Source organism: Solenopsis invicta, chromosome 3, assembly GCF_016802725.1.
Source record: "Solenopsis invicta isolate M01_SB chromosome 3, UNIL_Sinv_3.0, whole genome shotgun sequence".
NCBI lineage: Eukaryota > Metazoa > Arthropoda > Insecta > Hymenoptera > Formicidae > Solenopsis > Solenopsis invicta.
Genome location: NC_052666.1, coordinates 31,139,560 through 31,156,932, shown reverse-complemented (window position 1 = coordinate 31,156,932; position 17,373 = coordinate 31,139,560). Strand labels below are relative to the sequence as shown.

Below are 17,373 nucleotides of genomic sequence, written 5' to 3'. Positions count from 1 at the left end.
GGGTAATCACAGAAAAACCAATCTGGATGACGTTGGGAACTGTTTCCTGTGAGGCTACAATAGGCCACTGTATCATTACTACACTACTACTACTATTAAGATAATATTAAAATAATTCCGTGCTATGTGTGTGTGTGTTATAATTGAGATCTTTATTAAAAAGATGAGCTGTGTGTGTGTGTGTGTGTGTGTATGTGTTATAATTGAGATCTTTATTAAAAAGATGAGCTCTTATCTGACAACAAAAATTAATAGAAAAAATTTTATGTTTATATAATCCCGAGGGGAAATTCACAGCCGGCATTGGTGTACAAAATTTCGGCAGTGGACTGCCGAAAAAAGTAAGCAGTGACCTATAATATTGACGGCATTGTCGTCAGTGGTTGAGGAGTGGTAAGCTCACTTCAGAGTCGATCATGGGGTTGAGCACAAAAATTTTTGAATACTTCGGGAAAGCTTTAGAATTCTTGTGCAGGCATTGGCGTATGATAATGGGCACGCGGTAGTGTTCATAATTGCATGGCATTGCCTTAATTTTAATATAGGATTGACGGCATTGTAGGCATTGACTAACAATAAGCATTGTCGGCAGTGTACAAAAATGTCGGCAGTGTTTTACAGCAATGCCAAAAATCGGCATTGGTGTACAAAATTTTGGGTTGTGAATTCCCCCTCGTATAATCCATATATTTAAAATTATTTGTTCTATATCTATTGAACAGCTTTTTTCTCGCTCAATTCGCTTCAGTGATGCTGTATGTTTTAATTTAAAGCTTACCTTCATCATTGACGTAAAGGGACGCCGAAGTGACCAAAGGACTATTGGTTGAGCAGGGTGTTAGTCACCTCAGAGATGGACAGCAGAGGACTCCCGGCGTCCGGTTTGGAATCTGTGGGACAGTTGGGCCCATTCCCGCTGCCGCTGATGATCCCACTACGTGGTGGTGGTGGTGGTGGTGCGGAGGATGGTACAAGACGTTGCTGTTGTTGCTGCTGGTGCTGTTGTCCACCCCGGTGCCCATGCCCATGCCTGCCGCCACCCCCGTCCCCGTTCCCGCAGCTGACGGTGGCGTGCTGCAACCAAATGGACGGTCTCCCCGTTATCTTACGTGTACTAAATTAAGCTTCTCCCGCTACAGATAGTGGCACAGCGTATATCGAGCAAGAAATCGGAAATTTACTTTTTATTGTTATTGCGAAAGCGATGAGAATTTTCTTTAGTAACTTGACTAAATTGACTTTAAAATATTGGACAATTATAAAAGATTGATTCGCAATTTGACATTAAGTAGTTTGCTTACAAAACAATCGATCGTTCAATTATGTTTTATTTATTTCTCTAAACGTGTTTTTCTTGAAAAACAAGATTGAATCGAATGCAATTTCCTAATCATATAAAGATTGTTGTTATTTTTTTTTACGTAACACTTGCGTGCTTGACTTATTCCTTGATTGATGATGTTATCAAACGACTCCTTAGAGTTATGATCATGTTGCTGGAGCTCTCAATCTTATTGAACTCTAATAATTCTTATATTAATGGCAGTGAAATGTATAAATAATCATTAAAATTATATAAAATGATGCAGAAACAAAATTTTAATTAATCATGCATTTGCTTTATCATGATTTACCAAATAGACAAGCATAAACTATAAAAAAATTAATTTTAATAAATATAAATATTCATATAAAGATACAAATATATTTTTATATTATGGAATATATTAGTAACTAACAAAATGTCCAATTGATAAAGATGTGTGAGTACTTGAGAAATTATTAAATTATTCAAATTTAGCGATTTTGTTTTTCGATGCTTTTAAGTTACAATCTTCAAATAATAAATTTTGTATGCAATAAAAAAATATTAATTACATAGATTCAAATATAATATTTAAAAAAATATCTCAAAAAGTAATATATCCAATTTATAGTGTTCTATTTATACATCACATGAAACTCATAAGCACGGAATTTAATTTGTCAATAAATGAAAATTGTTTTAAAATGAAACTATTAGTATGTAGCGACAGCATATCACATTTAATTTCTTGAAAATTTAAGATGACCAATTCTCTGATTTTTTCAATTCATTTTACCTTAAAAAAGCGTTCAAGTTTTTGTTTTATTTTCTTCAAGTTTATTAAACTTTTGTATTTGAAGCATAAATATAGCAAAAATTATAAATGTTAATATTAACAAGATTAAAAATTTAATTCGACTCAATGTGTGAAAGATACGATATTAAAAATAAAAATTTTATTTCTTTACAGCCAAGGTCGCTATTGTATAATTTAAAAGCAGAGTAAATGCTATATATTTTTTTAAATCTTTCAGTTTGGTCAGCTTATGGTAAATGACGGAAAATTATAATAAAATCTGTGAGGCAGCAGTGACACTCACTGGGGCGTGTGCCTTGGTGGTGCGGGGTGGTGATGGTGGTAGGGATAGTACTGGTAGTGATGGTGTTGCACTCCTTGCCATACCTCGGAGCCCGCTTCCCCGTGTCCGCCGTGGCTCGGATGAGAGTGCGTGTAACCAATGCTACCGGCGGCGGCGGCAGCGGCCGCGGCTGCCGCTGCAGCTGCTTGATATTGCGACGTCGTGACAGGATACTGTTGTTGATGCTGTTGCTGTTGCTGCTGCTGTTGTTGATGGTGATGTTGCTGCTGTTGCTGTTGTTGAGATTGTTGCGTTTTATTGTTTCTTGGCGGACTCGGCGCAGTCACTTGCTGTTCTGGAGAAGTTTGTCGCCATTTGCAGTCTCCGTTCATGGAATTCATCTCCGCGAGTGACTTGAGTGGATCGCCGGTAGTGTTGGTCGAGTGCGTGGATGAATGGGTTGAATGTGGCGTCGGTGGGCTGTAGCTGCCGTTGTTCCTGGGCGGTGTGCGCGACGGCGGCGCGCCCCACATCAACACGGTCTGCCGCGGCGCTTCATTGCTGTACACCTCAGGCTTTACATCCTCGATCTTCGGCGTCAGCATGCCGTTGGCCGCGCCGGTCACTGGCGAGCTCCCGGCGGAATTACTCGATGACGCGCCACCCTCCAGCGAGTGTCTGCTTCCAGCGCGCACAACGTTCATATCTGTCGTCGCTGGATGCATCGTGGACACGCTCGCCACGGGACTGGCGGCGTAGGGTGAACCGCTAACGCTTCCGGGATGTCTCGTCTCCACGTAACTATATTTGGGCGATTCGCCGCTACCGAGCTGCTGGCAGTAAAGCTTCTCCTCTGTTTTACTGGCTAGCTGATGGGTCTCGTACGTGGGCAACGATACGTCGATGAAGCCGTTGTACGCGGTGCCGGTATGGTACTCTGGATAGTACGAGCCCAGCGGCCTGTATTGAAATAGATTTTCCGTCGCAGCTGTGAGATACCTATGTAAAAAAAATTGTAATACAAAGTTCTTTATTGGTGTATCATCTTCTTTACTGCATACAGTTTTTGTATAATGATTGATGAGTATTTGGAGTGGCTTAATTTATACACCTGTTCACGAATAAACTGAATTCGTTCACAAATAATGCTTTTAATATTGTATCAAATTAAGGAACGTTCGCTCAGAATCGCTTTCCATCAACTCACCTGTTATCTAACGCACTTGTTGGATAGAGCGTCTGATGATAGTTGCTAGTGTGGCCGATGTAAGTCGTCAGGGAAGGATCGGTGCTTGCTGCTACCGCTGTGGGCGCATACGGTGGTGCATACATGGTATTCAAATTGCTGTACGCTGCAGCAACCGCGGCCGCCGCGTTGGTATCCGCCGCGAGATAATCCACGGATGCGACTGTGGGAGTCACCGGCGGCGAAACCGATGACTGAGTGGAAAGTTTAGGACGCTTGCTGCGGCACGTCGAAAAGAAGTCCCGCATCTGTGTCTTGTATCGCCTGTTCACTCTTTGGGGCGCCGGTTGCGCCGGTAACGTCGGCGTCATGACCGACCCCGTCAGAGTATCGCTGTCCGAAAAGTAGCTGTTGGTCAATCCGGCGTCCAAATAGCTCACCTTAAAGTCCATCGTACGTTTGCCGAGCAGGTCTCTACCTTCCTCCTCCCTGAAATGTGAATTTTTTAATCGTATCATTGTCCTCGCGCATCTTGATATCAAACTTAAATAGCATAGATCTCCTAAAGACGTTCATATAGGACATTTTTTGAATATTGTGTGCTTTAGAGATTGTGAAAACGTAAGACTTACATGAGAGGTCGATGAGTACTGAGCACGAAGTCTGGTTTCGAGTTTTTGTAGACCAGTCTGGAGCTGGTCTGCAGCCACTGCCATCCACCGTCCTTCGTTTGAAATCTGTAGGCTATCATGCCTGATGCACCGGTTTTCAATACTAGAAGAAAAAACAAAAATTAAATTCCACAATGAATATTCACTCAAGAGGTAACTTCAGCTAATTTCGTGAAATCAAGTTTCGTTTCTGCAAAATTAGATTTGTACATATCAATAAAATTTTAACGAAATATTGTACGAGATAATTGGCTCTCTTTCTCTCTTATTATTCGCTTTCAATTATACAGTTTGCATATCTTATAGTATCAATTAAGAATAAAAGAAGTCTTTATTCAACTGATATTAGACACTTGTTCAACTTTTATTTTCTATCGCTCGTTTTCTGGGCAAATTATCTTTGCCAGGGATAAAATTCTATATATATATATATATATATATATGTTGTAAATATTAAAAAAAACTTTTATATAATAGACTTACATTCTTGATGCGCACTAGCGACGTAGGCCAAGTCGTCGTAATGGACTAGATCGTAGCCACCGAGATTCGTTAGTTCCGCGTCGGAGTAGCCTAGAAGCATCTTTCCTTTCTGATCCATCGTTACGAGTGCGAGATCCAGCTTGTGTTTGCTCTTAAACATTACTTCCTTTTGCGGCACCTCCAAAAGCGAAGGCGGCCCGAACGGCGTGCACAAGGCGAACAGAGCCAACGGTGGCTCTTCCGTCTTTCGATTCTGACCATGGAGTACTTTAACTCGGCCCCTGATGTCGAGACGCTGCAATAAATAATTCGTAGTGTCTACACAGTCTACACAGTAAAAAGTATCATGCAGCTAAAGTTTCTATTAAATAATAAGTATCTATTGTAACAATGATGCTACCAAAAACCCCTAAGAAAAATAAAGAATTTGTTATGCAAAATAACATCTCATTGTCAGCTAAGAACTATTTTATTAGTTTTAGCCAAAACTATTTTATATTGTAGAATAGTTTCATTAAATTTTATAGGATTTTTACTAAAATTATACTAAATTTTATTAAAGGTACAATAAAATTCTTCAAAGTCCTAATTGTTCCACGATTATTATGATTTTGGAGGTAAATTCTCTCCGTGTATTCTGAGAACAATTGTATACTTTCATCAAAGGAGGCTCTCGTGCAGCATCCGCTGCGAACGCGAATGACGGATTGGAGACGCCTTTGACGCTCCTAACAAAAGAAAAAGGTCTCACGCAGATGAATCTATCGCAAAAAGAAAAAAGAAACCCTGGCAGAAGCTCACGGTAGCTAGATCGACGGGTACGTCCCGTCGCGAAGGATGCCGCCAAGGGCAGGTTCCGGAGGAGGTGGCGGCGGGTGCGCCTCTCGCGCCGTAAACTCTTTTACGATTACAGTTTCATTTTCATAAACGTCAAAGCGGCACCGTTTTTGCCGGAGCTCTCGCGAGCACGGCGCGGCGCGGAACTCGCTCCTCTCTCGCGTCTCTCGCGCGAGGCCTCGTCCTTTGCCCAGGATAATACCGCCGTCCGGCCGGCAGGCGTTCGACACCGGGTATACCTGCGCGCGTCCGCGGTGTGTTTGCCGTAAGATAATTAGTGTTTTGCCGCGTCTTCGTAGCTCGGCTGCCCGACCTTCCCTTTTCCCTCCTCCCCGTCCCCTTCTACCCTTCCCTCCCACCGGTCCTTCCGGAGAGAACCTGGTTTTGTTTGGCCCTTGATTTATACCTTTTCTTGAACGCCGTCGGGACAACGGTACCAACGATGGACAGCTCGGCCGTCCGGACGAATTATCGTTTCAATCTCCGCCGCGCTGTCACGGTCCATTGGCTGAGCCTATGATTATACACGTCCAGCTTTTGCGCGGGGGAAAACGTCGGCCCCACGGCCTAGATTTAAGGCCGTTGACGTAAGCGCTGCTCGAAAAATTCCTCCGGGAGTACTCAGGAAATCTGCCGTGAGCATCGGGCTTACAGGGAATGATCGAGATTGCGAGAGAACAAATCTAACCGAACGGCATCATTTGTGTCGTTCGGTGAAAGTTGATGCTTGATAAAGTTCATCGTTTAAACCAGCGATATCTCTAGGTGTTATAAAAATTGTATAAAAATTGTATTATAATTTCGTCGTATCAACGAGCGTTCAATATATCCCGCAAGATTTACGGAGAGATCGTCGAAACCGACACCTCGCGCGTAACAATCTAATAATACGTGCCTTCGCGGTTTTAGCTCGGTGGTAGGTCGAGAGGGTAAGTAGGAAACAACCTGGGAGAGATGAGAAAAAAGAAGCAATTACGCGAGAGCGGAGGAAACAGAGAGTGGCGGCGTTATGGAGCGAAGAGGAGAGTTCGCCCCTCTTCCCTTTATGACAGTAAAATTATTAATTACTGTTTTGTATGCCGACACATCGCTTTTGTAACCGTGAAGAAACGTCGTCTCCTGGTTCCTGCCCGGCTTGGCCCTTACTCAAGGCAGTCAGCGCGCATGCCATTTATCGTAATTACGTGGTGTATTTGCCGCAAAGATCTCGAGAGCGTTTCACGTGCTTTCACGAAGGAGTATCCGAGATGAGATTAGAGAACCATTCGATTCCCAAACAAACGCAAATATACCTTAAGAGATGAATACATAAATCGAATAAATCGTTAAATAATGATATAGTACTGAGAAAGTTTTGACCGCAGCAGCAATAACCAGCTTATTAAAATTATAAAATTGCAGGTTTCTTAGACTTTTTCTTTCTTTTTTCTAATCAACAACAAAAAAATTTCGATCGTGAATCGAGTGAAACTAGTTACAAACAATAAAATAACAAATAACTTGACATATAATGACTTATGCAGCGTAAATGTTCATATTTTCTTGTAGTTTTAGGCAAATAATTTTTAAACACATAAGTGAATACAAATAAATTTTTTCATGAATATTTATGAGTTTTATTAATATAAGTAAAAAATTTAATTTAATTTATAATGTTACTTTCTTATCAAATTTTTAAAAGTTGTATATTAAAAAAATTATGTAATTTTACACAGATACTGAAATATAATAATAGAACAATCTATACAATTTTTGATAATATACTTCGAGATGTCACACATCTTTAATCTTCTATCAATACACAATTGGACAATTTTAATCTGCAAATTTTTTTTCTTTAAATGTTTTTTAAAAAACAATCATATAAATATTTTCTGTAGATGTTAAAGTATACATAAGAGTCATTGAAGAACTTTTTTTATATTTATAAAAGTGAGAAAATTAACTCACAAGTGTCGTGATCTAATTGTATAGAGAAGGTGCCGAAAAACAATGTGTGTTCAGAAAATCTATACTAGTCGATAAACTAATAAACTTTAAATTGGAGTAACAAATAACTCCAAATGAGAACAGTTAACTTATAGTTTGTAGATCTTAAGTTCGATCTTAGCTCATGTTCCACGTGTCTTCAAGTTTTCGAAGGTTTGCATAATCGAGAAAGGTCTTAGACGAGCTATTTAAGGATGTCAAATATATATATTTTAGTTAACAAAGTTTAGACGCTTGTTTCGATGCTTGCTTAATAATTATTTCTGTAGTTAGGCTGATGATGATTAAGTAAAGTCAAAACGTCCTAATCTAAACTTTGTTAATTAAGATATATATATGATATCCTTAAATATCTCGTGTGACCTTTCTTAATAAGAGATATTTTTTAAAATCTAATAAACTCTAAATTAGTTTTTACTCATTAACTCTTTAATTCCCAAACAGGATGAGCCATTCATCTCTATAAATGGATAGCATAAGAATTATCATAATTTTGTCGTTACTGTGATTATAGTTTTAAAGATTTCATTTCAAATAAATAAAAATAAATAACATTATATTATATTTATACACTAATAATTTACAATATTTTAATATAATTTTTATTATAACTATATTATTATGCACAAAAAACTTTTTGAACTCAGTCACTCGCCCCATTTGGAAACTTGTGTCTAACAAATTAGCATGGTCAAATTTTAAAAAATTAAGATGTTCTAGATTTCAATTTTAAACATAAATCCAATTTAAAAATTTAATCACGTATTTATTCAATGTTTTTAATTTTATAAATATAGAGGTTTAATTAAAAAAAAAAAAAACAATAATAATAAAAAACTAGTAGCCTACTAAATTAATAAAAAATCTCATGTTGATTGAAAATATCGGGATAATTTTGATATATTTTGTTAAGCATATCAACATTTACATCTCTCAAAAATCCGTTTTTGTCACTGGATTACGCGTGGGTTGATCATTAAAAATATAAAATATATAAAATTACAAGCGTCACGGCGATATAAAGTAAAGCGTATACATACCAGAAAACCGGATGTATTGTCGAGAAGACAACGGAAGCGAACTGTGAAGCTACGTTCGAGCAGATGACAATGCTGGGGCGAGAGTGCATCGTGCAACGGCAGACTTGCACTTTCGGCGGGTAGAAAAGAATTCCACATTAATTGCCGCTGCAACTCCTCCCGGTCTTCACTATGCACCAGTTCGTAGACACTCTGGTGGACAATGTCAGACTAAAAAAAAGGAGAGGATTTCATTAACGTCACTTCTCAATCAGAGACTTCGCTGTTATCCGTTTTCTAATATTTAGTGTACGTTTTACGTTTGCAATATTATTTTCTAAATCATATTTTTTTTTATTTAACTAACATTTTCCTCCCTTTTTCAGTTTTTCGTTTAGTTTTTAATATTTTTCGCACGCTTAATAAAAATGCGTAAATATTTGAGGGATAATTTTTTCATCTTAATTTTCTCTTCCTCTTTAGAATATTTTGAAAAATTTTATTATTCTTATATTTTATGTGATCAATTTCAATCCTGAATTGATTTACTTTACCTACAGTAAGTCCTTTAACATTTTCAAAGCCAGTTCAAGTTGGAACGTAAAAATTGTAGATTTGCACTATATTATGTTACGTATGGTTTACTAAAAAATTCACCAAATATTTCGTCTTTTTAATTACCAACAAGACACATTTGAATCGAACGAATGATACATCATGATGATTTGTTGCCGACGTCAAAAATAATAAAAACAAAACATGAGACTCGGCCATGACACGCGCAATACAGATTTTATTGCGTCCATACATAATTAATGCTCGTTTATTCGCAGTTTAGATACCGGCTATAAAACGAGTTAATAATAGTGCTCGCGTTTCTTTGCCTCGCGGGCACCTGACATTCGCGTTTATCCAATCTAAGAATTCGTGCATACATTCTATCGTGTGTCACGAACGTGCGCGAACTCCGGGCCATTATTTACGATTAACTCTTCGACTACCGGTTTCTTCGCGTCAATCCCCCGTCGCAATCTCGTTTACACTGCCTCTATATCATCGAGGTACGACGGTGCGTACAAAGATCGCCGCAAGACAATCAGACTTGTCCAAACTCAAAGTGAACCAAGACCGGTTTCCGCGTTGCTTGTATTCGCAAAATGTATCGAGTCGTTCCCGTGTCAAATTGATCACTTTCGAAGGCGGAAGAAACGATTGCAATGGATTTTAATCGGCTTGAAATATATTGCAGTCTAAAAAATTAAAAGACCGAAGAGATCGCAAGATTTGAAAAATTGAGAAAAAGTATTTCAATAAACTGATTAACTGTATCAGTAACGTAATAAAAAGTCATAAGTTAAATAATAAAGTTAAAAAGCTAATAACACTCAATTAAAATTAGTCAATTTTAAATAATTTAATTTTTAACTTTAACTAATAATTTTTAAAACACATAAACTTTAATTTATTAACTTATTTCTTAAGTTAAAAATTTATTTATGTAAAAAAATAAACATTTCTACATAAAAACAAATTTTTTTCGTTACATATAAACTTAATTACAAATATTTGATATTACTTATAATTGTTTTAAGTAATCTAATTTTTAACGATTAAAAATTTCTAATTTAATATAAATAATATTTTTCAAAATTAACTTTTAATTTAACTTAATTTAATCTTAATGTAACTTCTAACTAGTTAGTTTTTTCTTTGTAACTAAATTAATTTTATAAATCATTAACTTCAATTTAATTTAGTTAAAAAATATATATTAACTATCCTGTTAGTAACTGATGAAATACCATTAATTACTAATATAATAATCAGTTTATTAAAATACCTTTTTTTGAGCAATGATATCTTCAGAGATTATTATATTTCTTAAATATTGACATCTTAAACATTTTATGAATTTTTAAAAATATTTTGTACATAAGTAACATAAAAAAAACAAAAAAATATAAAAACATAGAAAGATATTAAACAAACTTTGAAAAAACAATTAATTTATAAACTTGTATACATTACGTAAATATAATACGTAAAATGTAAATTGTGAAACGTTAAAACCTTTTTTACAATAATAACAACAATGCAAATAGAAATTATCTCCAATAAAACTGAGTGGATACTGAACTATCGTGTTTAAGAAAGGTACAAACGAAATAGCAGAGTGGCGCAGTGGAAGCGTGCTGGGCCCATAACCCAGAGGTCCGTGGATCGAAACCACGCTCTGCTAATTTTTTTTTTTATATATTTTATATAAATTTAAATCACAAGTGACTAGTTTGTGAATAAATATATGTATTTATCAACATATTATTGCGCAATATTGTGGAAACAATTTTTGCAGACGTAAGAAAATTGCTTATTACATCATATCGTATATCGTGTAAGTCTTAATTTTGAGATTTCAGAGAATTGTTATGCGCTATTTTGAAAAAATAAATTTGTAGTTTACATCGACAAAAACATCAACACAAAATTTTTTTAATTTAAAAATTAATTATATTGTTAATTGCATTTATTTACCACACAGAACTTACATATCTTTTGTGTATCCGATTCAATAAAATAATTTTATCGCCCTTCGCTGGCTCGCTTAAAATTTTGTCGGAAAAATTTTGTCAATAGTTACCTTTAATGAACTCTTCATAAAATTTAAGTGTTTCAAAGAGAGCATCGAGAGGAGATCGTTAAAATATCGTAAAAGCTCCGAACCCTAATGTAATAGTATCTCCAGGATTTCCAGCTCGCGGCCGGGTGCTTCGCGCGGCGTTGGCGATCAATGCCGTCACGCGGAATTACATAACAATTTTAAGTAGGGAAAACATGAAAACTGGCAAGCACAATCAATGCTCTCTCTTTCCCTCTCTCCATCTCTCTCTTTCTCGCGCCTCGTCGTTACTGTCGCGACTTTTCGCTTATGACCAGCAGCAGCAGCAACAGTAACAGTGCGGCTAAACATGGAAGTCGTGAGATCGCGGCGCCGCTGATATACACCTAGGCACGGAACGTACGTAGGCAGGTATAGTACACACGGCGGTCGTGTACACGGGAGAGATACACGTGGGGGCTGGCGTTGAAAACGTAGCACTGGTAGCCGAGGGAAGTCGCCCGGTATCGTAACTCTCTAACCGCGTGATTTATTATATTATTCGCGACGGGCGAGTGCGAGCACCCGAGCTGACAGCCGTGACCAGGTAATGGCTGATGGAGTGAGAGAGAGTCAATTCGATCTGTCTGTGGGCCCTCGGCCATGGGGGTTCGGACGAAAGGGGGGAAGGGAGGGATGCGTGTGCACGGCGCCGATTATCGGATTAAAAGTCACGCGCGTCGCACCTATCCTGCTCCTAGCTCGACCTGCTTGGGATCGCCTCGGTCCTGTTACGCGAAGTACTTAGAGGTGCATCCTTGAATACCTATATCTGCACGTCATGTAAGGTGTTACTTTTACTTCTACTCGCAACAAGCGCGGTTTGCCTTGTACATATTTTGTATTCTGCGTATTCTTTGGAGAATGACGAATAGAGAATATTTAATTTAATTTTAATATATATTTGTAATAAATTTTTGTGATTTATTATTTGCAATAAACGATATTTTTATCATTTATTATTTGTAATATAAATAATGCTTTTATAATTTATTATTTATAATAAATGTACGGAAAGGACAATTTTGCTGAAATATTTAAAAATTTAGATGTAAATTTGAAAATAATTTTATTAAAAACATCGAAATAATTATATAGGACAAGATGATTGCTAGAATCTTTTTGTAGCATTGATCATTGTGTTAGAATTAGAGCATCCACATATCTCTATAGGCATATTGTAATTACTGCACAATGATGGCATCACAAATTGATGAAAATTTTGCAGTAATTGCACCAAGATGATACGCTATAATGCTGCAGTATCACAATAAAATTTCTGAGTAATGTTTATCAAAAATTAGACAAATTCAAATATGATGTAAAAATATTTTACAAATATTTTAAAAACCACTTTATTTAAAATTTTCTTATGAAGAATGTGTAATATTTTATATCGTAATATTTTTACATTATAATTTAGAAATAATTATGCATTTTTATACTCATATATGTATATTAACTATATTTCTAAATGTTTTATATATAACTAAAATATATTTCTTAATTAAGTATTGAACAATTTTTTGCCAAATTTAATTTTGCAAATATATCACTAAAATAATTTGCTATAATTTTGCTGAAATAATATCTCGAAATTAATTGAACAAATAGGATTATCAATGTTTTGTAAAAGGTCAATACTTTTACATCTTTTTGTAAATATTTTTATATAATTGCAGATTACAATTTTTATGCAAAATTTCATTATTTAATTTAATAAATGTTGTCCTGTGGGAATAATTTTATTTTGATGATCCAACAAAATTATTTTCAGATCTGTATTTAGCTAAATTTTTAGGTTCTTCCAGTTCAAAATCTTTCTAGAGATATTTTTGTCTTAAAATTAGCGGGAATAAATTGTGAGCAAAGAGACCGTGCAACGTACGTCCTATCAAAATCTACAATTCTTCCATGTCGCTGGAGCTACATGTGACGTAGAAAATTGTATTTCTCCCGTACGCAAACTCATCGCTCTCGCCCGGAGACTAGTCCCGGATTAATTATGCGCGATAAAGTGCGTCGGACACGTGTAGTTACATGTGCCGTACGCGAGCTTGTGCCGCGGTACGCGACGTCACGGCCGATCAGATATTTTCTGAAATAATGCCGCTCGGTTTGCCGTACGTCCCACGTCCGAGGATGGCCTCTTCCTGTTTTTACCCACGTGTCATCCCCGACGCTCGTTGCGCGTTCAGTTTAAACCTCTCGGTCGATATGGAGAAAATTATGGATCTAGGATCTGCCGTCCGCAATACATCACCGTAATGGACGATGTATCAACTTGATGTGGGTTTATGCAATGTCACTAAAATTATACTGGAATAACATATTAATTGTAATTTAATTGGTGTAACAAATGCGCTGTCATGATTTTTATTCGCCAAAGTTTATTCAAAAGATTCTGACGTGGACGGCGCTTCATTATTGAAAAGAGTTTGGTAATAATAATCAAGCCTAGATGATAGTTTGGTTTATAATAATTTCAATTAAATATTTGATTAATATGACCAAATATTCTGTAATATTTAGTTTTAATTATATATGAATATTAAAACCTGTTGATCATTTAATAGAGAAAAATTGTTGAATGCCTACCGATATCTTAAAGCGTACCTCTCTTTAATATTTTACATTTTTATTTCATAAACAGTATTTAATAAAAACAAAAAGAAATAAGTAATATAGATAAAAAATTAACAAGTTTTACATTATTTTGTGCATCAAATATGCTGATGTAAATTTTTCATCAACTTGTATAGCTGATGATAACCTAATTATGCAATTTTATTTTGAAATCTTACATTTTCATAAAAAGAGCTTGTTGTAGAATATTTTACATTTTTTGTACATACATATTTACAATTATTGTAAAAAATTAAATTAACATTTTTTAAAAACTATCAAGTTTTCTAATTTGTACCATCATAAATTTTATTATAATACAAATAATTCTAATGTAAGATAATTTTAGTGCATTTAATTTGCATCCAAAACAGCAAATGTAAAATATTATATATTTAAAAAGTAATTTAAATGGTATGTATTTTGCAATTCTCCTCTAGCAGATTAATTACTATTACTTGGTTGTACAATTAAGATAATTATTAAATATTACTCAATATTTAATTACATTTAACAAAAATTGTTACAAAAACTTTTTTTCAATAAAAGTAACATAAATGGAAAAATATTACTACATAATTCTTTATGTAATAGATTTTTATATTTAGAACGCACATTTATTTCGAACATTTCTCTCCACGGTTGAGAAAACTTGGCTGTGTTTGTTTTGAAAATTACGACACGGTCGACTATCCGACATGTCTATCATCATGAATTTAAATATCGCTTGAACAGGCTTAACGCGCAATTCGCCGCGCGAATCGAGGCGAACGAGATAATATACATTAATATCATCACCCTATCCGCAAGTTTATTAAATTCATTAACGACTCGTGCGAGTCCCGAGTACGGCGACGACATCGGGATTCGCGTCGCACGCGCATTACGTATCTCGTACACGATAGAACATAATTCCTCGACGTCGAGATACGCCTAAGAACGTTCGATACAGGCGGCGAGATCGCAATTTCAATCGATGGACGTTTTCCGGCGCATTCACGCCGATCGTAAAACTTCGAATCCCAATAAATATGATGGAGGGGGGGGGGAGATTTCCGACAAAATCCGCAGGTAGGCTGGAGAGATAGGAGACCCCGCGAGGAGGCGAGGTGAATCCTGGCTCGCCATGGGCTCCAATGAATTCGAGTACGGACCGTTTCCCAGCTTCTTCTTCCTCTCTTTTTTTTCGTTCCTTTCCTTCTTCCTTTTCCTCTTCTAGTCGTAACAACCCCGCTGCGATCGCGAGAGCCGCTCTAATTTTAATTAAAGATTACACACGATTTCCGTGGTAATCGCCATCCGTACCTCACCTGGACGTACAGTGGACGTGTAATTGCACGGCCGTATTCCACCTTCGTCCCGGTGCCCTTTCATTCCGGCACGCATATGTATATCGCGGGAACGACCAGAATAAACCCACTTGTAATTCTCATTGATGCACGATGCGGTCGATTATTTCTGCGCCCGGTCTGTTTATCTCGCAATTGTGCTGGATAAGCGAATGTTATCGATAGAACTTAATCCTTTCAAACGAGTAATACTCGCGCTATTTGTTAAGGAAATTCAACTAGCTAGGAAATTATCTACATTTTTTTATAAGATAAGACATTCGGATATTTTTAGACATTTGTATGAACACATAATATATATTAATTAATAATCCGATAAAAATCTCTCCATCCTTATTAAAAGTAAGCAGACTGAATAATTGTAATGATTAGATATAGAAGCTTAATTCGTATCGATTATTTCACAGAATATTTAAGTGTTAGAATAAAATAAGCTATTGTTACACATATTTTTATTCTAATTTCAAGAGGCCAAAAATTTCAGTTTTAATTAACAAATTGAATGTCACACGGGAAAAAGAATCTGGTTGCATAAATTTAAAATCTAATAAATACAATTAGAAAGGTACAAATCAGACACTTATTGTTAAATCTATAAAATATTTTAATTAAAAATCAAAAATTCATTATAATAGCCAAAACTTTGATTTGTTAATATTAAGAAATGGGTAAGTTAATACATTAAAAAAAAAAAAATTAGTTAAAATTAATGACTTATAAAATTAATTTAATTATGTTAAAAGTTATATTTCAAAAATTCAATTAAAAATTACATTAAAATTAACTTAAATTAAAATTTAATTTTGAAAAGTATTATTCACATTAAATTAAAAACTCGTAACTTTTTAAAGTTAAATTACTCAAAATAATTATAATATAGATTTAAAAAATGTTATCTTTTATTAGTAAATTCAGTTTATATGAAATAACAAAGAAATATATTCTTTTTTCTTTTATATTATAATTTTTTCTTTTACATAAATTTTGAACTTAGGAAAGTTAATGTTAAAAATTAAATAATTAAAAATTAAGTTAAAACTTAATAACAATTTATTATTAAACATTGAACTTTTTAACTAGTTACTGATCAACTCTGTTAATATCAGAATACATTTTGTACTTTTTATTGGAATAAAACCACAACCTTTTTCTGAGAGTAAAAATGCAAATGGAAATTTTATTCCCGCATTTCAACATTCAATAAGCAAATTCTTAAATTAAAATTCAGATATCAATATCTTATAACACAAGAAGTGTGTGAAAAAATGAAGAAAGATTGACGAAAGCTTTGCCACAAAACACTGAGAAAAATGATTTGATTATATCATCAAGACGTCATTTAATACGTTTTAATGAAACAAGTGGAATATTCTAATTATTATAACAGAATTTAAGATTTTATAATTAGAACGTTTGATAGACTTTACTATCACCCGGTTTATCATTTTTTATAAGATTTCTGATTAGTCCGTTTTTAAACAGACGTAGTAGTTGAATCTATTAAATTTCCAATTAATGCAACGAGACTCTTTTTTTTCAGTGTATATTTCAAAGTCGCTAAAGAATATATAAAAATGAATTCCCAGTCACGCAAACGTAATAGAACTAATTTCGCGATTGAATATATCCTCTACGTTTACCCGTGTGCTATTTATTATAATTGGAATGAATAACCAATTCGTTGTTTATTGTGCCATTGTCCATTGATTGCCGTTATTATACAGGCCGTTTAGTGCAGAGAAGGATAGCGAGGCGTAGTGGAGTTTTCTGGGATACGTTGTTTTGCATAACGTGGTCGAGGTCAGGCGGTGTATTTTTAACCCTTTAACTACACGGTATGCACCGTCGGCCGCGCGCGATGTTACATTTCATCTAACACAGCGCGTTCACCGATACTTGGACGATTCAACAATTGTTTCCCGATGCGAACGCGTAACGAGATCTGGTCGCGCGTCGCGCAACGTATCCCGAAGCGATTCCGCGTAATATACGAGTCCCTCTTGAAATTGCTGATCGATAGAGGCAGGCCGAAGTGTAAATTGCCCTTAACGCCACCGCGGCCGGCTTATAAACGGCCCGCAATTACATCTTACGTCGTAATAGTTTGTCGTCACGTACCAACGCATAATAGGCCTCCAATCTGGGCAATCGCTCTCGTTAAGTGGCCTAATCA

At 35.6% G+C, this 17,373-nt stretch overlaps 1 protein-coding gene and 1 non-coding gene across 7 annotated transcripts in view; one reads left to right on the top strand and one right to left on the bottom strand.

Moving 5' to 3' along the window:
* LOC105204695 overlaps positions 1–17,373 on the bottom strand; it is a 288,926-nt gene that overhangs the window by 5,843 nt on the left and 265,710 nt on the right. For 4 of the 6 annotated variants that reach the window (XM_039447320.1, XM_039447319.1, XM_039447315.1 and 1 more), the window contains 6 exons: positions 8,592–8,801; positions 4,726–5,020; positions 4,204–4,345; positions 3,593–4,060; positions 2,407–3,384; positions 779–1,081 (listed from right to left, as the gene is read on the bottom strand). In XM_039447320.1, the coding sequence (XP_039303254.1) occupies positions 820–1,081; positions 2,407–3,384; positions 3,593–4,060; positions 4,204–4,345; positions 4,726–5,020; positions 8,592–8,801 (2,355 nt within the window). In that variant the 3' untranslated portion in view covers positions 779–819. The remainder of the gene's footprint in view (positions 1–778; positions 1,082–2,406; positions 3,385–3,592; positions 4,061–4,203; positions 4,346–4,725; positions 5,021–8,591; positions 8,802–17,373) is intronic. The other 2 variants (XR_005574404.1, XM_039447318.1) reach the window with 2 other exon arrangements.
* Trnam-cau lies at positions 10,738–10,809 on the top strand. Its single transcript has one exon. It is a non-coding gene; the product is annotated as a tRNA-Met (tRNA).